This window comes from Pelodiscus sinensis, chromosome 4, assembly GCF_049634645.1.
Source record: "Pelodiscus sinensis isolate JC-2024 chromosome 4, ASM4963464v1, whole genome shotgun sequence".
In the NCBI taxonomy this organism is placed as follows: domain Eukaryota; kingdom Metazoa; phylum Chordata; order Testudines; family Trionychidae; genus Pelodiscus; species Pelodiscus sinensis.
In genome coordinates, this window is record NC_134714.1 from 128,551,006 (window position 1) to 128,574,730 (window position 23,725).

Genomic DNA, 23,725 nt, shown 5'->3' on the forward strand with positions numbered 1-23,725 from the left:
TCTGGGGACTGTGCACTTTCTTTCCAATCCTTGCTTGTCTAGGCTCCAACCCACCCCACATCTGCCGCCCTCCCCGTCAATAGAGACACCCCCCAGAGATGTCCACCTTCTTTTGTTCCTCCCCAGGGCATCAGGGCTGGACCCACACTGCGAATGGGCGCATGGGTAATGCCTCCTGAACAGTCCTCTCCTACCCACAGATAATCCCCTAGCACATCGACATAGCTGCTGGTATCTGGCATCTCGTGCAACACTCCAGCATGGGGCTGCCCCCACCCTGAATGTCAGGAACCTCCAGAGAGACTCCAGGAGCACAAGGCTTCAGGCAGCTGGCGCACGTGGCAGGGAGAGATGATCGGCGAGGAGGAGACTCCGCATGATCCCAAGGCTGCCCAAGCCAGAGATCGGCCCCATGGAAACACCCCTCCCCATCCTTTCTAGGGAGCCGCCAGGAGATCGGGAACTACATCTCCCGACAGGCCCAGCGCTCACCCGCCATGCCAAGTCCCTACTTCCGAGAGCGGCCTACCCAGTCGAACTACGTCCCCCAGCAGGCACCGCGCCACCACCACCCCGTCGCATTTCCGGATCCGGCCCTTTCTCCCATCAGGCACTACAGCTCCCTACACTTCCGGCGTCCGGTGTGCCTTCGGGCTTGGAACTTCCGGCTGGTCGTTTTATCGCGAGGCGGCAGGTGGGTGCCTCTTGTGGGGCTCGCCTGGGTGTGGTCCCTCTCGCGCCGTTGTCATGGCGACACCCAGTAACGCCCTGTGCTACCTTTGAGGGAGGGGCACGGTCCCGCCGTTCCCAGGGGTGCCCCGGGCGCGAGGGAGCGGCCGTTCCCGGAGGGGGAGGGGGCGCGGGCCGGGGGGGGGGGGGGAGGGGGAGTGTGTCCGCCTCGGTGGGGGTTTGCCGTTTTTCTGGCGAGGGGGGCGCTGCTGACGTGAGCACGAGGCGCTGCTGCGGAGAGCGGACATCCCGGCGCTCGCAGAATCCCAGGGCTGGAAGGCCACAGGGGTCATCAAGTCCAGCCCCCTGCCCAACGCAGGACCAACCCCAACTCAATCAACCCAGCCAGGGCTTTGTCAAGCTGGGTCTTAAAACCTCCAGGGGTGGAGACTCCACCCCTCCCTAGGGAACCCCGCCCAGTGCTTCCCCACCCTCCCAGGGAAATAGTTTTTCCTAATATCCAACCTACGTCTCCCCCACTGCAACTTGAGACCATTGTTCCTCCTCCTGCCATTCATCGCCAGAGAGACCAGGCCCTCTCCATCCTCTTTGGAATCTCCCTTTAGGCAGTTGAAGGTTGCTCTCAAATCCCCCCTCACTCTTCTCTTCTGCAGACTAAATAAGCCCAAATCCCTCAGTCTCTCCTCATAGGAAGGGCTCAACAATTAATGTAATCTACTCGCCTGTGGAGAGTAGATTTTAGCCCGTCAAGGCCATGCAGCGTGCGGTTCCGCGTGGCTGGGGAGTGGGGCTCTCCACCACTTGGCAAGCTCTGCTCATAGGTGATGTGCTCCAGTCCCCTAATCATTTTGGTTGTCCTCCGCTGGACCCTCTCCAATGTGTCCACATCCTTTCTGTAGTGGGGGAGGGGGGGGCCCAAAACTGGACTCAGTACTCCAGCTATGGCCTCACCAGAGCAGAATATCACTTGTCTAGATGTGCTGGCAATGCTCCTTCTAATGCACCTTAATATGCAATTAGTCTTCTTGGCTACAAGGGCACACTGTTGACTCATATCCAGTTTCTCATCTATTGTAATCCCCAGGTCCTTTTCTGCCAAACTGCTATTTAGCCAGTCAGTTCCCAGCCTGTAACTATGCATGAGATTATTCCGTCCCAAGTGCGGGACTCTGCATTTGTCCTTATTGAACCTCATCAGATTTCTTTTGGCCCAATCCTCTAATCTGTCTAGCTCACACTGGACCCTATCCCTGCCCTCCAACATATCTACCTCTCCCCCTAAGTGTCATCTGCAAATTTGCTGAGGGTGCAATCCATCCCCTCATCCAGGTCATTAATAAAGATGTTGAACAAAATGCTCCCTAGAACTGATCCTTGGGGCACTCTGCATGAAACCGACCATATATCTGACATCAAGCTGATGATCACCATCCATTGGGCCCAACAATCTAACCAGCTTTCTATCCACCTTACAGTCCATTTATCCAATCCATATTTTCTTAACTTGCTGGCAAGAATATTGTGGGAGACTGTATCGAAAGCTTTGCTAAAGTCAACCTCTTGTCCTGTTGTTTCCATGACGATCGTCTGTGGCCCCTATCAGCCTTGGTGCTCTTTTGTGTGTGGTTCCTAGGGATGTGACAGGAATATTATCTAATTAGTGAAGTTCCAGAATAATCAGTCGTATCACGGTGCAGGAAGTGGGATCCTCCCTCTCGTCCATGTATAATAATGCCTGTGACTGTGTGACAACACAGAACACTGGGGGGGAGGGGCATGGAAGAGCATTATATTCCCTGTGATGTCACTTCTTTTCTTGTGTCTGTTTCAGGCTTATGCAGGGATAGAGATGGCAGAGGAGGCCGGGGATGAGAAGAAGCAGGTGGCAAAGTTTGAGCTGGAGCGGGAGACAGAGCTTCGCTTTGAGGTGGAGGCCTCGCAGACTGTCCAGCTGGAGCTTCTGACAGGCATGGCGGAGATCTTCGGCACTGAGCTGACCCGCAATAAGAAATTCACTTTTGATGCTGGTGCCAAGGTGGCTGTGTTCACATGGCATGGCTGTACAGTGCAGCTGAGCGGCCGCACTGAAGTGGCTTATGTATCGAAGGACACCCCCATGCTCCTCTACCTCAACACCCATACTGCCCTTGAGCAGATGCGGCGGCAGGCAGAGCGCGAGGATGAGCAGGGGCCCCGGGTCATGGTGGTAGGGCCTACAGATGTGGGTAAGTCGACAGTGTGCCGGCTGCTGCTGAACTATGCCGTGCGGCTGGGGCGCCGACCCACATTCGTGGAGCTGGACGTGGGCCAAGGCTCTGTCTCCATCCCTGGCACCATGGGAGCACTGTACATTGAGCGGCCTGCTGATGTAGAGGAGGGCTTCTCTATCCAGGCCCCCCTCGTTTATCACTTTGGCTCCACCACTCCTGGCACCAACATCAAACTCTATAACAAGGTGAGCAATGGTGGATTTGAGGGTGAAATTCAAAGCAGCCCAGGACTTTTTCCTACATGCACAGTTCTAGAGACATGGCAACCTTTAATAATTAGAGCATATGGATCTGGGTGATGGAACAGTATAGGAGACTGTATATGGAGCCATACTTTTGGAGATGGGATGTTGATTCATACATGTACTGTGGTCCCACTAGAAAACATCATAATCTAAAGTAAATCTCAATATTACTAGGAGTAAAGGGGTAACATTGCCTTGTCTGCCCACCTCATGATCATCTCTGGTCCTGCTCGGCTGCATTTTCATCTCCTGGTCTGGAGAAGAGGCGAGGGAGGGTGTTTGAGTTGTTGCTTCCTCTTTTATCCTCTCTTATCATCAATTCTTGTTAATCTGTTACCTTGAAAGAGAGCAGGCTTGCATGGTGAACTGGAAGTCACAACGTTTGGGCCAACGCTGCTGCTACTTCCTGTGTGATCTTGGGAAGTTAATACCCTTTCCCGTAATACAAGAACCCAGAGTCACCAAATGAAATTGATAAATAGCACGTTTAAAACAAAATAAGAATGACTTTTTCATACTCTTCAAAGTCAGCCTGTGGAACTCATTGCCAGAGGATGTTGTGAAAGCCAAAAAATATATGGGTTCAAAAAAGAAGTAAATAAGTTAATGGAGGTCATGACAATCATTGGTTGTTAATCAAAATGTTTAGGGCTGTTACCCTATGCTCAGGGTGTCCCTAAGTCTCTGATGGTCCAGTCCCAGATGCTAGCAAAGGCAGGATATTGGGCTAGATGGACCATTGGTCTGATCCGGAGTGGCCATTCTTATGTTCTTAAGTTACTTCCTTACCTGCAGAATAGGGACAGCAATCAAACATCGGCATGTTCTGAGATGAACATTGGCATTTATTAACCTAAGAGATTATGAATATTATGGACATAAGTGACTAGTTGAGTCACTACTTGACTACTTGCTTCCCTCACCCTTGCTGCCTCTGTATCGGGGGGGAGGGGGGCAGGAGCCAGTACTAGGGGGAGCCAGCTTACAAGCTAGTTCCCTCCAGCACCCTTGGAGGGGCTGGGGAAGCAGACACACAGTGGGGGACCTGGTGCAAGCTGGGACTCAGCAGTCCCGGCTCACGCTGGGTCCCCTACTGCAGTTCTGACTTTTAAATGTAGTAAGAGCCAGGTGGCTCTTACTACATTTAAAATGCAGAGCCACAGTGGATCCCGGAGCCAGCGCAAGCTGAGACTGCTCAGTCCCGGCTCGTGCCACCCACAGGGGCTAATGCCACTGCAGCTCTGCTGTTTAAATCTAGTAGGAGCCTCGTTGCCTGTGCACCTGACTCCTGCTACATTTAAACTGCAGTGGGAGTAGCAAGTGCTCCCCTTTATCGAATAGTTAATGGAAATTCCATCAACTACTCGATTAGCTAATTAACCACCACATCCCCTGTAAATATTGTCCAAATAATCTTTTTAATTACACATCACTGCAGATATCCCAATCAAGACAACAGGCTAAACCTTTTAAAAAAAATACAGCTCGAAAAGATCTATGATGGGGGAGAGGCGAGTAAAAAGGATATTCTATTTGATTACTTGGCAACTTCTGTGTTAAAAAGAGCACAGCTTAGCATTTCACACCTTCCTATAGGGGTGATGCTTATATCATCTCTCTAATGCAGCAATAACTGCCACTTCCTATATTTCATTGTAGACACAAACCTACATTGTTTTTCTGAATCTGTGAATAGTTACATACCTTCTGTTAGTCTCCTGCACAATACTCAGTAAATCTCTCCTCTGTGAGCACCATTGTAGAGGTATAGAATAGGGATGTTTAAAAGTGTTTAATACAGTAACCGTGTAGCTGCTAAGATTTTTAGTGGTTACACAGTTACAGGCACTGCGGGTTCTGTAGTATAAAGTTTAGCTTTATACTGCAGAGCCTGCAGTGGGGCCACCAGCCCACTCCCCAGGGAGCAGGCTTCGCTGCTCTGCTTCAGTGAAACAGCCTCCCCGGAAGCAGGCTGAGTTTGAATGTAACTGATAAGCATCAGGTTATTGGCTGATTGGTTAGTTGGTTACATTCTAACATTCCTAGTGCAGAAGAAATTACAGGCAGTCCCTGGGTTACATACAAGATCGGGACTGTAGGTTTGTTCTTAAGTTGAATTTGTATGTAAGTCGGAACTGGTACATATTGTACCCCAGGTGTCCCCGATTCAGCCGCTGCTGAAACTGACCAGCGGCTGACTACAGGAAGCCCGAGGCAGAGCTGCTTTGCCCCGGGCTTCCTGGAATCAGCCGCTGATCAGTTTCAGCAGCAGCTGACTTGGGGACACCTGGGGCAGAGCAGCTGGGGTGCTGCTGGGTTGGTCCAGTAGCGCCGCACCTCGGTGCTGTAGGACCAACCCGGCAGCCCCCCAGCTGCTCTACCCCAGGCGTCCCCAAGTCAGCCGCTGCTGAAACTCACCAGCAGCGAGAAAAGCCTGGTCTGCTTGGGGGGGGCGGCGCACTAGCTGCGCCCCCCCCCAGCAGACCAGGCTTTTCTCGCCGCGGAGGACGGGGGCGGTGGGACCGCCAAGATGCGCCGCGGTCCCGCCTCCTGCGTCCTCTGCGGCGAGAAAAGTCTGGTCTGTTGGGGAGGGGTGGGGCGCAGCTAGTGCGCCCCCCCTCCCCCCCCAGCAGACCAGGGAGACGCGGGCGGCGGGACCGCTGAGACGCGCCGCAGTCCCGCCGCCCGCGTCCTCCACGGCTTTGCTCTGCGTCTCCCTGGTCTGCTGGGGGGGACCCCCCAGCAGACCAGGGAGACGCGGAGCGGCTTTTCTCACCACGGAGGATGCGGGCGGCGGGACCGCCCAGATGCGCCACGGTCCCGCCACCCGTGTCTTCCGCGGCTTTGCCCTGCGTCTCCCTGGTCTGCTGGGGGATGCCCCCCAGCAGGCCAGGGAGACGCGGAGCAGCTTTTCTCGCCGCGGAGGACGCGGGCGGTGGGACCATGGTACGTCTGGGCGGTCCCGCCGCCCACGTCCTCCGCGGCGAGAAAAGCCCCGTTCGTAAGTAGGGATCCGACGTAAATCGGATCCACGTAACCCGGGGACTGCCTGTATCATTTATCTTCAATTTTAGTCGGCAGGGTGTTAGATCTCCAATCTGATTAGTTTTCTACAAAACAAATAAATGCCCTGGTGCTTAGTAGTTGGTCCTGAATAGGGATGTATTTAACGTTTAACATATTAACTGGTTAAACACTAAGTCTAATTGGTCAAACCTGGAGCAGCCCCCTGTCCATGATGGGTTGCGGCTGAGACGGAGCCAGAAAATGGAGGCAGCTCTGGCTCCACTGCATGCTCCAGTCCTGGCTGCAGGTTGGGAGAGAGAGGTGACCTCTGGCCGAGTCTACTGTGGCCACAAGCAGGATCCAGCTGGCCAGGCCAGTTAACCAGTTACCTTGAAAGCACGCTGTCTTACTTCAGAGACTGGGCCAGCCAAACTCTGCTCTCAGGTTCGGAGGGTAACCAAGAAGACACAAATAGCTTAATGCATATAAATGCAAGATTTATTAGATATTGCAGGTGATATAAAAAGAAAAGGCAAGAGAAGGCTGACAACATCCCTTTGGCTTGCTGGGGACTCTGACTCAGCAAAGGATGGACTCCTGGGCCAGGTCAGAAGACACCTGTACAGTTCCAGGTCCTTCGGGAAGTCCAAAGGGCGTTGGCAACATTAAACAATATATAGCCTGTACACAAAATTCTAGAATCAGCCACTAACTACATACAGAGGAAAAAAAACCCCAAAACAAACACCTGCCTGCTTGAGAAGATTCCCGAAGGCAGGCTTGTTTACCTGGAAGCTTATCTCAACTATGCAATGAGCTCAGCCATGCCAGACAGGGCCTATCTCTAACGAGCTAGCTAGCTGGGAATTTCCCTTGCTAACAGCAGTCCAAAGCCTGTTTTCTAGTTTGCAGACATGAGAACTGGAAAGATACACTAACTCCTCGAAATACAATGATCTTCCGGTTTTCCAACCACAACACACACTGACAAGCCACCTGCTTACTGGGTAACTAGTTAACCTCTTATATCCCTAGTCCTGAGTAACTAAACATCATATAGTTATTTATAGAGTGTATCTCGTATTAAGCTATGCTCTGCCGTGTTGAACTTGCTATGTCTAGGTATCTAAAATGAGGTGCTTGAATGGAAAGACGTTTGTGTGGGTATCTCCTCTACTGAGTTGAATAGCTACTCCAGGGCAATTTATATGTGATAAGTCCACCATCTAGTGGTAGCAGGCTGTGAAAAATACAGGCCACACCTTGAGAAAGGAAAAGACTGCGGGTGGAGCCCTTCCTGCACATCTTTCTTGGGTTCTAATTAGCTATGCTGCTTCCTCTCTGCAGATCACATCTCGCTTGGCTGACGTTTTTAACCAGCGCTGCGAAGTGAACCGTCGGGCTTCAGTCAGTGGCTGTGTCATCAACACGTGCGGCTGGGTGAAGGGCTCTGGGTATCAGGCCCTGGTGCATGCAGCCTCAGCCTTTGAGGTGGATGTGGTGGTAGTGCTGGACCAGGAACGCCTGTACAATGAGCTGAAGCGGGACCTGCCCCATTTTGTGCGCACGGTGTTGCTCCCCAAGTCAGGTGGGGTGGTGGAGCGTTCAAAGGACTTCCGGCGGGAATGCCGGGATGATCGCATCCGTGAGTACTTCTATGGCTTCCGTGGCTGCTTCTACCCCCACGCCTTCGATGTCAAATTCTCTGATGTCAAGATCTACAAGGTGGGGGCGCCCACCATCCCTGACTCATGCCTGCCTCTGGGCATGTCACAGGAGGACAATCAACTCAAGCTTGTGCCAGTGACACCAGGCCGTGACATGGTGCACCACTTGTTGAGTGTCAGCACTGCTGATGGCAGTGAGGAGAACATCTCTGAGACCAGTGTGGCTGGGTTCATTGTTGTCACTGGGGTGGACGTAGATCGCCAGGTCTTCACGGTGCTGGCACCGGCACCTCGTCCACTGCCCAAGAACTTCCTGCTGATCATGGACATCCGCTTCATGGACCTTAAGTAGGGGCTGCACTGGAGCAGAAGAGGTGTACTCCAGCATCTTAGAGCATCTTCATTGTGGACAGTATTTTTACCAAATGAAGGGGGTGGTGACTGCCACATAGACTAAACCATTTGAAACCAGCGTGAGAAGGGATAGAGGCTGCTGTGCAGAACAAACCATTGGGACAAACCAGAGTCGGTCAGATGAGGAAGTTTGTGGATTAACTTGTAGATGGAAGCAGGGAGGAAATAGGAGATTAAATGTAGCTGTACGTGATTCACTGCCTACCTCCCTTCTCTAGGTTCCCTTCCCTGCCTTAGATTTCAGCCCCTGAAATCTGGACCTGTTGTCGCTTTTGCACAGCCCACGCTTCATGGGGCTTCTCTTTATAGGAGATGATCAATATTCTTTTATATTTTTCTAATGTTAATAAATTTCCTGGCCTTTTGTTGTTTTTTGGTGACTGGATTAATTTTGTGTAACCTCTTGCAGTGTGAGAGAGCTCTGTAGTGCATGCACACAAGATGCACTGCTTGGGGCTTGGAGAGGGGAATTTTGATGTAAGGAATGAAATAGGGCCACACAAAGTAGGCTGGAGCATTTGAGCAAAATGTGGATCATCCCAGGAGCTAGGTTACGAGGAACTAACAATTTCATTTTCTAGGCCCTTCACCTCACCTCCACTATGGAGATGTCTGTCCTGACTTACTGCCAGCTTGGATCACCCATTTCCAACATTCCAACAAAGAGCTCCCCATTACCCTTATCTATCAAATGAATTCCCCATTAACATCCACAGTTCCTTCAACTCCCCCCTGAAAGCCTACTTGTGCTATAATGTGGACAGCACCCATAGCTGGGCAGTTGGTGTTCAGTGACTGCTCTTTGTGTTCGTTGCCTTCTCTCCCCACCCTTTTTATCAATTGTGCTCATCTGTTGTCTCATCTTATATTTGGAATAGTAGGTTCGTTCTGTGTTTCTACAACACCTAGCACCTTGGGCCCTCATCCTTGACTGGCTGCCATTGCAATAAAGTTGTACAGTGGTTTTAAATGGGTTTGGAGCCAGGAATTTGCCATTAGAATGGGAAATCATCACAAGGAACTACTGCAAGTTGGTGGAGCTTCAGGGTAAGAGGGGACAAAAGGTTTACAAATGGAAAAGGTAGGAAGAATGCTGCAGGTTCTACAGCAGGAGAGAAGACGGGACATGCTGGGAAAGACTATAGAATAGAAGAAAAAGAGTGGATTTTGGGTTGAGGAATATGAGTTGTCCTAACCCCTCTAGCCAGGAGAGGGCACTGTTGATTAACCCCTTCTAGTGACTTCTTGGATCACAAGGCAATAGTGCTGGCTATATGATTCGATTATAAAAGATGGTGAATTGGGCAGAAGGGCCATATCCAAATTCCCCAGTGTAATTAGTGCACTGTAATCTGAGGTAATTCACGTTTTCACCTGTTCTAAGGATCAAAAACTTCATAAGTCGCACGTCAGGACCTGTTGCTTAGGCAGAAGCACTTCCCACTTACCAGAGATGTGCAGACCTTGTGTAACTTCCTGGCTGTGCTTTGGGCTTTGAGAGTGTGGGGGAGGGGAGAAATAAAGCCAGTCATGCCATGCAGCTGTTGCAAGAAGGATTCATGGTTGAGGTATGTATGCTGCTGCAAAGAGAAACCAGTGCTATACCTCTGCATGATGAAATGTCAATCAGCTGTTTTCCTTGTTCTTTCCCCTTTTATGACTGAGTTTTTCCAGCTTAGGTGGTAGAACTGCAGTTTTTGAGCAGGAGCTGGCCTTATCTGTGCGGAGCCTCATATCAGGTTCAATTCCTGGCTTTGCTGCAGATTACCTGTGTGACCTGAGGCAAGTAATGTCACATCTCTAGGCCACATTAACGCTCTGTAAAAAGAGGATAATAATCCTCCCTTTGTCTTTTATCCATTTAAAGGTGGCTATTTTGGAGCAAAGACTATCTCTTACTTCGTGTTTGTGTAGTACCCAGCATTGGGAGGCCCTGGTCTTACTTGGGTTTTCTAGGTGCTATTATGATATAATTTAAAATTGAAGCCCTCGTGATTACTTATTCAGGCTGTTGTAAGTGGAACCATTGCTATCCTCCTCTGTCATGATATAGATCTAGGTGTTTGAGTTCTCATAACTCCGGTCATCTGAAGAAGTGGACTGTGCGCACAAAAGCTCATGATACCATCTACATGTTTTGTTAGTCTATAAAGTGCTACCAGACCATTTGTTGTTTTTTCTATAACAGACTAACTCGGCTACCTCCTGAAGCTCCTTTAACTTTCTCGTCAGGGATGTACATTTAGGGTTGCCAGATGGTTTCAACAAAAATACTGGAAACACTTAACATTACATCACAATCAATATTATATCTTATTTAGAAAATACCGGACATTTATATTTTCTCAATTTGTTTCCTGAACAGAAAGCTCAAATACTTGACTGTCCAGTTCAAAACCGGACACCTGGCAACCCTAGATGTAATTTCCTCCCTTTCCCACCCCCAGCACAGCAAGTTACAGTGCTGAGAAGCAACTGTGTGCACAGGCTTCCAGGGCTGTAAGGTAATCTCTTCATGGAGGGAATTTACTTAGAACTCTCTCAGTGCTGCTGTTGTGACCACACTCATTAAAGTGCTCATCCAATGGGGCCCTGCATCTTAGTCTGCTTTTCCTCCCTTTGGAGGGAGAAATTCCTTTTTAAACCACGGTAGTCTTTTGATCTCTGCTGTGTGCTGGCGTTGTCTTGCCATGCCATTGTCTCTTAACAAACATCAGCTGCTTATAGCTTAAGCTTTTCCTTCCTCATTTTTGCTTACAGGACACCTGAGTGGCTTGGCATCCTGCTTGCAATATAACCCTGGTGCCAGGATGTAATGGAGTGGGGATTGTGTTCACTCTGTTTACTTTGTTGTGCTGAAAGTGATTCCTATTGTACTGTTCTGTTGTAACCCTGTGTGTGCCTCAGTTTCCCTGGGTACTGCATTGGTGTCTGGCTGGGGATAGGAATGTTGGATTGGCTGTCACTGAAGGGAGGCTACCCCAGGCGGTCCCATCTTAGCAGTACACAACAATAGCTCAGGCTGTCCTATAACCTGAGCCTGGGTGGGTAGAGCAACCAGCTGACACCTTGCTCAGGAACCTGAACAAAGGAGGGGGCAGAGCCGCCTCCAGGCTGGGGGATGAGGTGGGGCGTATATGAGTTCTCTGCTGGTGGAGGATGCAGGGAGGGGGCCCAGGGTGCTGGCCCTGGGTCTCCCTCTGCCTAAGCTGGATTGGACTATCTGCTTCTGGTTCCTGTGTTAACAAGTTTGTGCTATGCTGTGTCCCTATCAAGGAATGAAACTTTTGTTCTACTTGCTAGCTGAGAGTCAGAGCTGGCTGTGGATGGGGGTGCAAGGCCTGGAGAAACTGAGGCGCAAACACGGGGTTACAACAGAGCAGTACAGGACAGCAGGAATCACATACAGCATACCAGAGCAAACCCAATCCCCACTCGGTCACACGGGGCAGGGCGATAACCCACGCTGTGTACACGGGGCAAGGGTCACTCTCCCCAGATGCTGCGCTGGGTGGCTGTGGAGGCGGGGGGGAGGGGCTGTGCCATGAGTCACTGGCCCATGGGGGTTCACACCCACTGAAGGCTGGGTCAGGTGGTGGGCTCGTCGTGACAATGGAATGGGGGGGTGGAGTCACGCGAAGTGGGGGGTTCTGCAGTTTGTGGAGTATACTATGACGTCACAGAGAACGGTACCATGAAGTCATGGGGGGGGTGGTTATTCCCTCTCCGCTGCTTATTTAAATTGTTTTCAATAAGGCACCTCCCCCAAATATCAACAGAACGAGACGGGGGGGGGGGGTCCATTGACGCGATCACCCGAATCCGCCACGAGCCGTGCGTAGATTCCCACGCTAGGCGGGGTTGAGCTCTGATTGGGCGGCGGGGTCATCAATCTGCTGGGCCGAGCTCGAATGTGGCGTCTGGAGCCGAGTGGGTTCTGGGAGCGGGGCTGTTCGGCGCGTGCTCAGTGAGCCGCTCCCCTGCGCCTATCCCGCCTCGATTGCGGCGCTCTGCGGCGCACGCGCGGACGGGGGTGTCCGTCTCTCTGGGCATGGGCAACGGCTCGTCTCTCTCTCGCTCCCGCCCTCCCTCACGCCGCAGCCAATCAGCGGCGGGCAGTGTTCGCACGGGCGCGCGACGCGGCGCCGGCCGAGGGGGCAGAAGGCGGAGCGCGCGGCCTGGGACTAACCGGCGAGCGCAGCGCGAGCCCGCAGGGCCTCGGGAGCGCGCTTCCTCCCTGCTGCCTGGACGCGCCTCTCACACGGGGAGCCGGGCCGGGCGGAGGGAGCCGCGGCGCCGAGCGGTGAGTGCGGGCGGGCCGGGCCCAGCTGCACGGGGCGGGGGATCGGGGCCTCGCCTGCCGCGGGGAGCCGGGGAAATAAATCGGGGGGAGGCCGGGCCCCGCCTGCGGGCCTAGCCCGCCTCGGACCCGGCCCCCACAGATCGGCCCGCGGGCCCCATCCTCCCGCGCCCCTCCCCCCCGCCCCCACACTGCCCCTGCCCTCGGGCCCCCCGCCCCCACACCGCCTCTGCTCCTCGGGGCCTCCCCGCCCCCACACTGCCCCTCCCCTCCCCACGGGCCTCTGCCCCTCGGGGCCCCCCCGCCCCCACACTGTCCCTCCCCCACGGGTCTCGTTAGTGCCCCCACACTGTCCCTCCCCTCACATCTCTCCTCCTCAGTGCACCCCCTCCCACAGGTCACTCTTCTACTGTGCACCCTGTCCCCACACAGGTCTCATCAACATCCTCCCCTTGCTCCCCCTACAGGTCTTATTAATCTCCCCTCCCCTCCCCTCCCCACATTGTCCCACCCCCCCCATGGGTTTCATCAGCAACCCCCCTACTTCTCACTGCCTCCCCTCCCCCCCCCCCAGTCTCCTTGTTAGCACCCATAGTATCCTTCCCCCACAGGTCTCTGTTTGTCATTGCCCCAGAGATCCTTTCCTCCAGCACACCCACACTGCCTCTCCCCCTACAGGTTTCTTCTATTTAGCCCCCCCCCACTGTCCCCACAGACCCATTATGCCTTCAGCATCCTTGTCCCTGTGCAGCTCCTCCTCCACAGTATTCAGAGTCCCTGACCCTTTCCTCCTTCAGTGCCCCTGCTGCCACCCATAATATGTAGAGTATCCACAGTCCCCCCACTCCTTTTTTCAGTACCCCTGCACTGCTCCTCCCCCACAGACCCCTACTTCCTTCAGTGTCTGTGTCCCTACATTACTTCCTCCCCCACATGGCCTCACTTCTAAATTTCCCTGCCCATACAGACATCTCTTTAGCATCATCTTATTTCTTCCTGTTCCTCTCCCTGCAAAGTTACCTCATACTTCCAGACACCCCTGCCTCCACACTTCTACTCCCCCATAAACACCTCCAGCATCCTTGCTCCTCATTGCTCCTCTGTTTCCAGAGAGACACCTCTCAGCAACCCAGACTTTTTTCCTGAATACTGATCCTCCCCATACTGAAGGGGTTCTCAAACTGGGGGGGTCTAACTTTGTGACATTAGGTGGGGTGCTGTGAGTAGTCAGACCCCCTATCCTAACCCTACTTTACTTCTAGCATTTAAAATGGAGTTAATGTTCTTAATTCACAAGGGGAGTGTCACACTTGGAGGCTTGCTGTGTGAAAGGAGTCACCAACACACAAGTGTGAGAACCACTGCTCTATATCAGCCTCCTCTCACCCCTAGCATCCACAGATACCTCTTTGCTCAGCACCCCCTTGCCGCCCCAAGAGAGATCCCTTCAACACCCACAGACCCCTGCCCACATAACTCCTCCCTCTTCAGCATCACCATTTCCCCAGGTCTCTCCACCAAATGATTCCTCTCAGCTCACCTGCCTCCCAGACATCTGGTCTCATATCAAACCTCTTCATTTCTGTGTGATCTGGAAATCCCCATATCCTTTCCCATCCCCTCTTATGTGACCCTTGTCCCACAAAGATTCTTTCCCCACTCAGAACATCCTGTTTCTGACTGTCCCCTAATGTGATCACCCCACTCACTATGACTCTTGCTGATCCCCTGTTTGATTTTTCCCTTCTGCTGTGGCACTCTGACACTTCCATAGACTCATTTATGTTAAGGGACCACCTTTCTCTCCACCCTGTAGCCCTCTCTTGTGTTTAATTCCCTGTTGCTCATGTGCAACCCTCCCTTCCCCAGTCTACCTTTAGTGTGGACTCTTGCCTGTTGAGTCTGATCCCTTATTTATTAATTTCCCTGGTTTTACATCTTTATTCTCTAGCCAGCACAACCTGTTAAATTCCCAGCTTGTCTCCTGTTGCCTCCATCCCTGGTTATATGCAGTGTTCCCTTGATGTACAAGCCCTCTTCATCTCTTCTCTCTCCTGGATTACATCTTCTCTCATGCGAGTCCTGTTTTCTGCTCTTAGAATCTCCTTTTCCCTGCTCTTAGAATCTCCTTTTCCCTGAATTAAGCTTTTCCCTGCACTAGATTACAGTATCACAGCTGCATGAAACCTGTTTTCCCTTTCTTGGTGCCCCCTGCCTTTTGCATGAAAAGAAAGGTGCTAGCCTAGGATTTGGAGACTAAGGTTTCAGTTCCCAGCTCCATCACAGATACTCTGTGCGACCTGGGCAAGTCATTGAGCCTCTCTTTGCTTCAATTTTCATAAGTAAAATGGGGATAATAGCACTTCCCTACCTCACAGATTTTATGAGCCACTCAGCTATTATGGTGATGGAGACCAGATAAGTGTCTAAAATAGACTTCTCAGATACAGCTGCCCTGTATTATATGCTCATAGACAAAGGAAAATTATCACTCATCTGCCAGAGTAACTGTCAGCTGTATCCACTTTCAGATTTCTTTACCCCACTATAGCTTCCAGTTATAGCCCTCAAAGGACCCTACAATTCACTTCATTCTAATACATTCAGGCTAATGACCCCTTTTTGTGTAAAGCTAGGATAGCAGGAGAGGGGATTCTTTTTTAAAGTTACTTATCCAGTATAGCTTGAATCTCAGATGGCTCAGGCAGGTTTTGCAAGAGCCTGTGGGGTATTGCTATACAGTAAAGTGTTTATTTTGTCAAAGATAATAATCAGTGCACCTCAGTTGTTAATATCCCATTGTGATTGAACATAGCATTCCCACATTGTGTTCAGGATGTCTCTATCTTATGCCGCACTTTGATCCATTCTGCACAATCCCCCAATCGCGCACATTTTCCAGCATGCACTATGGATATCATTAAATGGGGCTGTGAACTAACTGGCAGGCAGATTGGTTTCATGCTGCTGTTTGGTGGCATTTACAAAAAACTGAGAAGTTACTCCTCAAGGATACAATTTAGATTTTACACATAATGCCTCACTTTGAATATTGCTCCCTGTGCTTCTAATTCTAAATTATGCCCTGTTCTCAATGTCACCCCTTCCCTGCATAAATCCAAATTACACCCATGCGTTGAATATTACTGCCCTGTCTAAATCCAGATTGCCTCTCTATATATGTCTAAATTTATAGTCTCAGTGTTTATGGTTGTGACAGCGCGACAGAATGGCAGGTGAAATTCAGTGTTGATAAATGCAAAGTAATGCATTTTGGGAAACATTCCAATCATACATATGAAATGATGGAGTTTAAATTAGCTGTTAAGACACAAGAAAGAGATCTTGGAGTTATGGATAATTCTCTGAAAACATCCACTTAGCCTTTTTGACTGCTGCTGCATGTTAACAAAGTTAGGAACCAATAGGAAAGGAATAGATAATAAGACAAATATAATGCCCACTGTATAAATTAATAGTACACCCATGCTGCAGACCTAGATAGACTGGGACCAGTCAATTGAAAAGCAGATGACTGGCAGGGCAGGAAGGGGGCATGAAAGAGATCTATAAAATCATGAATGGTGTGGAGGAAGCAAGTAGGGAAATGTTTATCCCTTCACATAACACAAGAATGTTATGGGTCACCCAATGAATTAATGAGTAGCGTATTAAAAACAAACAAAAGGAAGAACGTCACACAACGCACTGTCAACTTGTGGAACTCATTGATGGGGGATACCATGAAGACCAAAACTATAACAAGGTTTAAAAAATTACATAAGATCATAGAAGAGAGGTCAGTCAATGGTTAACAACCAGGGTGGTTAAGCCTCTGACTGCCAGGTTCTTAGGTCCCTGTAAACATGTAGGACAATGTAGCACTTTAAAGACTAACAAGATGGTTTATTAGATGATGAGCTTTCGTGGGCCAGACCCACTTCCTCAGATCAAAATGAGTGCTACATTGTCCTGCATTTTGCTTCAGCTACCCCAGACTAACAGGGCTACATTTCTATCACTATGTAAACATGTAGATATTCACGGGTGTCAGCATCCTCAGCACAGATATCAGTGGCTCATTTTGCCAGATACAAATACAAACTTTGTATCCTCACAGGACTGTAGTTATTTGGTCTACATGCCTGTTCTCAGGGCTCTACAGATGTTGGAACTGGATGTTAGGGAATTGCTCCGTTAACAAGTGCCATGTTCTTTATTCCTTCTGAAGCATCTGGCATTGTTGGAAGATAATATAATAGGCAGATGAACCATTGGTCTGACTCAGTTTGGCTGTTTTTATGCAAGATAAAGGTTTTATTGGTGTGAGTTTGGAATGAGTGTTACCCATGAGGAGTTGTGAAGCTTTTCATAGTATAATCTCTCCCACAGTTTTAATTTTATTTATTTACTTTCTCTCTCTCCCCCCCCCCCCCCCCAAATTGTTGTCTGTTTTGGGGTATTCTGATACCTGCTTAGAAGACCTCAAAATAAAACTTTAATAAATTAAACTTCACCCTATCACTCCCCCTGTGGATTTAGGTTGGAAAGGCCTCTTTTGTATTTATTACAGGCTTTTTAAATAGTCATTGTAGTAAATGGTTTCATCTAGAACTTTCTGCTTTCACTCACATGTAAATGTCAGTAAACAATCTCATTTTAGCCTGACGTTTTCCATGCTTGATCTTGGCCCAAAATGATTTTTTCTAGACTAATAATGCAACTAGGTCTAGCCTAGGACAGTGTTTCTCAACCTTTTTTTATAAAGTACCCCCTTTCCAAAAAAAAAAATTATAAATATCCCTAGTACCTACAGTTTTCAGACACATTTTTTTTCTTCTATTGCAATATGTTTGTTTAAACAACTTAATCATAGCCTGGTGGGCAATGAAATTTTTGGGTGTAAAAAGTACAAAAATAATAGTGCTGTAAAACTTTTAAAAAAATTCAGTTTTCTCCAAATTTTAGTTGCGTTGACGTATCACCCCTAAGGGTACTCATATCACTGGTTGAGAAACACTGGCCTAGGATATACAGGTAGGTGGTGATAGGTAGCTAGATCTAATTAAAGTTTTAGAAGATGTAACATCCCAACTTTGATTCCTAGGCTAGACAAGGTCTGTTTTTGAGAGGTCTTATGTTTTGAGAGGATGGGCAGTTTGCTTGTGTAGTTAGGGCTGAGGCAGAACATAAGGGTTTTATTTCTGACTATGACTGGAGTCCCTGTGATGCTTTAAGCAAGGCACTTCATCTGACTCCTCTGTAAAGTGGGGATAATACTTGCTTTCCTATATAAAGCACTTTGAAATCTATGGATAGAAAGCAGAGCTGTATGTCTTTACTAGCAGTAATAGCAGCTTGGCCAGCGTAAAGGTATAAACTGGTGCCTGCTTACCTCTGGAGTAAGACTCTTGCTGCTTTTTCTTATCTTTAAAAGAAAAAGATATAAACATGAAATAACTACCATGAATGCAAATTTTAGGTCTCATTGTAGGAACTGTAAGCAAGGCAATGCAAAAGATAAAGCTTCCCTCTCCCCCGCTTCTCCAAGCAGCACCAACAGCCAATGTCCTAATATTTTGTTTCTCTTCTTTTAAAAGAGAATATGATTTAAAAAAAACCAGGAGAAGAAAATTGATTAAATAGGCTTTTTTAATATAGGGACTCTGGTTATCTAGCACAATAGACCCCAGATTCCTCATTGGACTGTCTGGAAATGATGTTTAACCAGTTAGCCAATTAAAGGGAAGATGGGTGGGGGATGCTTCAGCTGGACTGAGCTGGAGCACCCTTCCTCCCTGTTGCTGCAGGCAGGGCCTCTCTCGGCCAGCCTTATCCCAGGTAGGGCTCCGTATGCTGCAGGTAGGGGCTGCTCTCGTAGTCTGAAATAACTCCTGACTTCAGCACACCTGAGCCCACGGTGGACAGGGCTGCTCCAGACAACCCAAGCAGCTCCTGTCCACGGGTGCCCCCCCCCCCCCCCCCCCAGGACTCAAGCAGACCCCTGCCTGTGGCATGCAAAGAGCTGCACCAGTCCTCACTGGTGAACAGGGAAAATATCACCTGTTAGGATGATATTTACTGATTAACCTTTCACATCCCTAGTCTGGAGGCTACCTCAGTACAAATAAAATATTTCATATGAACAGTGTAACCAGGTTAATGTTACTATGGGATTCTTAATATTTGCATTTCTTCACTGATTTTGAGCTATATAGTCCTACAGTTGCATTCTATGGAACACCATTTGAGAAACACTGGTGTAGTTGATACAATTTGTATCAACTACACAATTAGTCAGTAAGAGGAGGCGTTTTGCAGAGCTTCAATGGGGATTGCTCTCGGAACTGGCGTGAACTGGGACTTAGCAGTCCTGGCTCGTGGCAATTGCAGACTGCTACGGCTCTGCATTTTTAAATATAGTAAGAGCCACCAGGCTCTTACTACATTTAAAGCACAGAGCTGCAGCACGGCTGGCACAAGCAAGGACTGAGCAGCAGCTCCGCCTCCCCTAACCCCACTCAGATCCCGGGGGGGGGGGAGGGGGAATGAGCCAGTAGTTGAGTACATCCCTATGTCGAGGCCCTTCATTTTCAGGTTTTTTTTTTTTTTTTTTTTTGTTCAGAGTTTCTCAGCTTTTATTATAAAGATTTTCAAATGTCTGAAGATCCATGGAAAAAAAACAAACTTCACTTTTTTGGGGTAATATCAACATTAGTATTAGGGGATGCAAGGACAGAAAGAAGCAATAAACAGAGAAAAGTAAAGAGTATTAAAAGTAAAAGCAGTTTAATGCTGTGGTGTGTTTTAGGAATTGCCCATTAACAGTAAGTACACACATGCACCCGTGTGTGTTTGCATATCTTCTACTTTGTTTTACAATAACAAACAGCCTTGTATTAGTACTTAGACTAATTTATTAACAACAGCCTACAACTAATGTACTGGATTTTCTTAACAGTAATTTCATGTACTTGAGTGGCCCACATTGTGGGTGAATTTTGGTAAAAACAAATTGCTTTTGTAAAACCTGGGTATTTTTTTTGGGTAAAATTGAAAATAAAGGGTTTTACGTTTCATGGGTGACCTTCCCTGCAGAGAGGTGCCATCTGGAATGCCTTTCAGGTCCCAGCAGCATTTCTCCTAGCTGGAAACCAGAGGTTGTTTTAGAGAGGGAAGTGATGAGCTCCTTGTGAGTTCTGGGCTAGATTGGCTGTGTGGTGTGTGCCAATGGATTGACATGTTTAAAAACACTATGTAAATTTCCTGTCCCAGCCATTTTTAGGTTGTGATGATGAATTTAAAAATGGGAAAGGATCAATTATGTGACTGTCTTCTCTATTTCAATGAAATTATCAATTCACATTCCAGTGGAAAGGAGGGGGCTGAGCTCCTGCTCTGACCAGTGCATCTCTGTTCAGAAGTGGAAGAGATAGGAAGAAATTTAACAGGCATTTCACAAGTTACAAAGGCACAGTATGGTGGAAAGAGCACATTATTGGGGTTTAATTTATTTCAGTAAGTTGTAGATTTATACTAACTTAACCAAGGGCAGACTGAAAAATTGAGAGGGTCCATAATAGGGTACAAGGCCTTTCATCTGTAGACTGTTTGGGGTGTGTTATTGCGATAGTAATTACAATAAGCTCCTGCCTTATTTTATTTGTGCTACCGTAGCGCTCAGAGCCCTTATCATGGACTGGGACCCCATTGTTCTAGGTGCTGTACAAATACAGGGACCATCTTTTTGTGCTATCCCAGAGAGCTTATTAATTATCTAAGTTATTGCTTGGTGATCTATGTTGGGGTTTGTCTAATTTGCACTGAGAGAGATGACCACACAATGCAGACCACTTCTGTATTTGGCAAAATGCAAATTATGGAATTGGGCACGGAGAACTCCCCTCTTCTCCCCATTAAGCTGATCTCTCCAGGGCAAAGGTGAACCATTGAGAAACTTGTAATGCCTGTACTGTTGTGTTCCAGGGGCTTAAATAGAAACTGCAGTGATTAGCTGTGGCGATGGAAATAAGTAGGGAAATGTTGTGAAATCATTACAAATGTTTTCTTTCGCATGGTGAATGTGCATTCTTTACAAAGAATAGAGTAAATCGTGTGTTCCTTGCCTTGTAGCTGTGATAGTCTGAGTGAGATACAGGGTAGCAGTTCAGACAAGAGGTGGAGACACTTGTGAGGAGAAAAGCACAGCAGGAAAGATTTTTCAGATGAATGGATTTTAAGGATAGATAGGGCTCCTGGCAGACCAGAAGAATGAACCTGTTAAGGTATGTGGAGGAAGCAGAGTGGAAGATCCCAAGTAGGGATATTAAAGACTAGTTGACTATCTGATAAGTATTTGCTTTTTGGCTAGTCTGTTGACGAGTCGATTCCTCCCCCTCTCCCCCATACTGTCTCTGAGAGGCAGCAAAGGGGGGGAAGGGGTACTTCAAAGTGGCAGTGCTGCACAGGGGCTTTGAAATCCCAAGGTGGCATTTCAAAGGGGCAGCCACTGCACAGCTGATCCGTGGATCAGCTGTGTGGTGGCTGCCCCTTTAAAATGCCACCTCTGTTTTTCAAAGGGGCAGCTGTAGAGCCCAGGGCCAGCTGGGGACTCCCCAGCTGACCCTGGGCTCCATGGCTGCCTCTTTGAAATGCTTCTTCTGCTGATCCTGGGCTTCGTGGCTTTGAAATGCACAAGAGCCCCCACTGGGGACTCTTGTACATTTCAAAGCAGGCACCCTCATGCAGCCCGGAGTTCCACATTCCTCCTTTGAAATGTATAGTGGGGGCTCTTGTACATTTCAAAGGCGGAATGCGGAAGTGCCTGTCAACTAGTCAGCTAACCACATTTTAACATCCTAATCCCAAGGTGGAAGGAGAACTTTAGGCGGAGCTATAAGGAGTAAGTGGGTGTGAGAAGAGGACGAAATTGGAATAGGTGAGATCATGTCTTGCAGATGAGAAGAGGGAGCTCGAATTTTGAGGTGGAGAAGAGAATGAAAAGTGGAAGTGTTTGGAGTAGCCTAAAAAGAGAGAGATGAGAGGTAAGAGAAAAAGATCCCAGAAATGGAGATGCGAGATGAATGAGACATGGCAAAAGGTGTGGGCATTGGGGTTAATGAGGAAAGGGCAGATTCTGGAGATACCAGAGAGAAAGAAACAGAATATAGAGCAGTGATCACCAACCAGTCGATCGGGATCTACTGGTAGATCTCAGAGCCTCTGACAAGTGATCCTGACTGGTTTGGCCAAGAGACTATCAAGTGCCAGCACTTCAGCTGCGCCTCCTCCCACTGCTGCACATCTCTGGCCATTTGCCTTGGAGCTGTTCTCCCAGGAGCTTCCTGTGCTGGGCAGGGAAGGGAGAGGAGGGTCCTGTCAAGGTGCTGCCTTCTCCCACCTTGTACCCTATCTCTGCAGAGCAGAGATGGGGCACAACAGGATTAGGTATGGAGGAAGTTTGTTGGTTGCTTTTGGGAGTGGTGCAGGGCCAAGGCAGGGGTGAACCTGCCTTATCCGCACTACACCATCACCCAGGAGCCAACTGAGGTAAGTAGTGCTCAACTGGAGTCCACATCCTGAACCCTTACCCAAGTCATGAACTGCCTGCTATACCTCAAGCCCCTGCCCTAGCCCTGAGCCCCCATGCATCTAAACACCCTCTCAGAGCCTGCACCTAGAAGCCCCTCCTGCATCCCAACTGCCTGCCCCGAACTCAGATCAGAGCCCCTCACACTCTAAATCCCTTAGCCTAAGACCAGAACCTGCACCCCAACCCCCTTTCCCACCCTGGTGAAAGTGAGTGAGGATGGGGGAGGGAGGGAGCAGTGGCGAGGCCTCAAAGGGAGGTGGGGCAAGGAGCACAAAGGAGGTGGGGCAAGGATATTTGGGTTTGAGGTAGATCTTGGCTTGCACTTAAATTCAAAAAGTGATCTCGTGCTTAAAAAGGTTGGAGACCACTGATATAGAGTGTACCTACCCGGGTGTGGTGGGAAGAGATGAAGATATTGCTGAGGTGGTGAGCTGGTGAAACTGATAGTGGAGCTGTCAATGAGTCTAGAAGAGGGAGGCAGTGGAGACTGATTGGAAGGGAAGATGCATTGCTAAGTGATTGAATTAGATGAGGAGGTAAGAGCAGCTGGAGATGAGTGGGAAAAGCAGAACAGTGATTACTCTGCTGTGGAAAGGGGGAGAGGCCTATGCTGAAGACTTTAAAAACAAAATCAGCCCCCAAAGTATGATAGAACACTTATTTATATGCATCTTCAAAATTTGCAACCTTATTTTAGTGTTGGTTGTCCTGTTACAGTAGGTAAGCACTAGGGACGTTCAGTTTAGTTTAATCAACTAATTGAGTAGTTGATGGATTTTCTGTTGGTAAGCAGGGGAGCTGCAGCAGGGTTAACTCCTGGGGCCGGGAGCTAACTGTTCAGGGCTGAAGCGCAGCGAGGGGGGGGATCCCTGTGCAAGCTGGGAAAGCTGAGTCCCAACTTGCACTGGGTTCCCTCCTCCCCACGCCCACCCGCTGTGCTTCTGACTTTTAAATGTATTAAGAGCCAGTAGGCTCTAATATATTTAAAAAGCAGAGGTGCAGTGTCTGGGACTGGTTGTGAGCTAGGAATCATCTGATTCCCGGCTCGTGCCTGGTCCCCACTACCCTTCTGCCTCCCCCGCCCCCTGCAGAAATGGTGCTAGGAGGAACCTGCTTTTAAGCTGGCTCCCCCCAGCACTGGCTCCTGCTCCCACCCCTTGCTGCCTGTGATGGAGGCATCTGGGGGGGGGGGGGAGCAACTAGTCAAGGGACTAGTCGACTATCTGATAAGCTTTTGCTTATCGGATAGTAGACTACTAGTCGCTTACATCCCTAGTAAGTACATTAACTGAATGCTTCCGCTAAGGCAATTAGCGCCATAGTTTACAGTGTTGGCATTGCTGTCCTAAATAAACTTCAGAGTTAACACGCCATTAAGATGATTGTAGGTTAGCTCATACTAGAGCTAATGTCTCTACACATTCTGTAGCAAAGCAGAACAGTGATCATCTTTGTAAAGCTTTCTCTATCCCTTTGTTTTAGGTTCTCCTCACTTGTGGGGAAACTGAGTGCCTATCTCTGTTGCTGCTTAGAATTTCCCT

General features: G+C 49.0%; 2 protein-coding genes across 3 annotated transcripts in view; both read left to right on the forward strand.

Annotated features, from left to right (window-relative positions):
- Positions 1-537: 537 nt before the first annotated feature.
- On the forward strand, positions 538-8,665 carry CLP1 (cleavage factor polyribonucleotide kinase subunit 1). The gene is made up of 3 exons (XM_006110960.4): positions 538-694; positions 2,522-3,145; positions 7,559-8,665. Exons 2-3 carry the CDS (start codon positions 2,540-2,542, stop codon positions 8,228-8,230), a joined length of 1,278 nt encoding a protein of 425 aa, XP_006111022.3. The 5' UTR covers positions 538-694; positions 2,522-2,539; the 3' UTR covers positions 8,231-8,665.
- A 3,617-nt stretch (positions 8,666-12,282) lies between these two features.
- ZDHHC5 (zDHHC palmitoyltransferase 5) overlaps positions 12,283-23,725 on the forward strand; it is a 43,328-nt gene continuing 31,885 nt past the window's right edge. Inside the window, exons 1-2 of one of the 2 annotated variants that reach the window (XM_075928614.1) lie at positions 12,283-12,595; positions 21,550-21,636. The gene's annotated coding sequence lies outside the window, so the exon portion shown is untranslated. The remainder of the gene's footprint in view (positions 12,596-21,549; positions 21,637-23,725) is intronic. The other variant, XM_075928613.1, reaches the window with a different exon arrangement.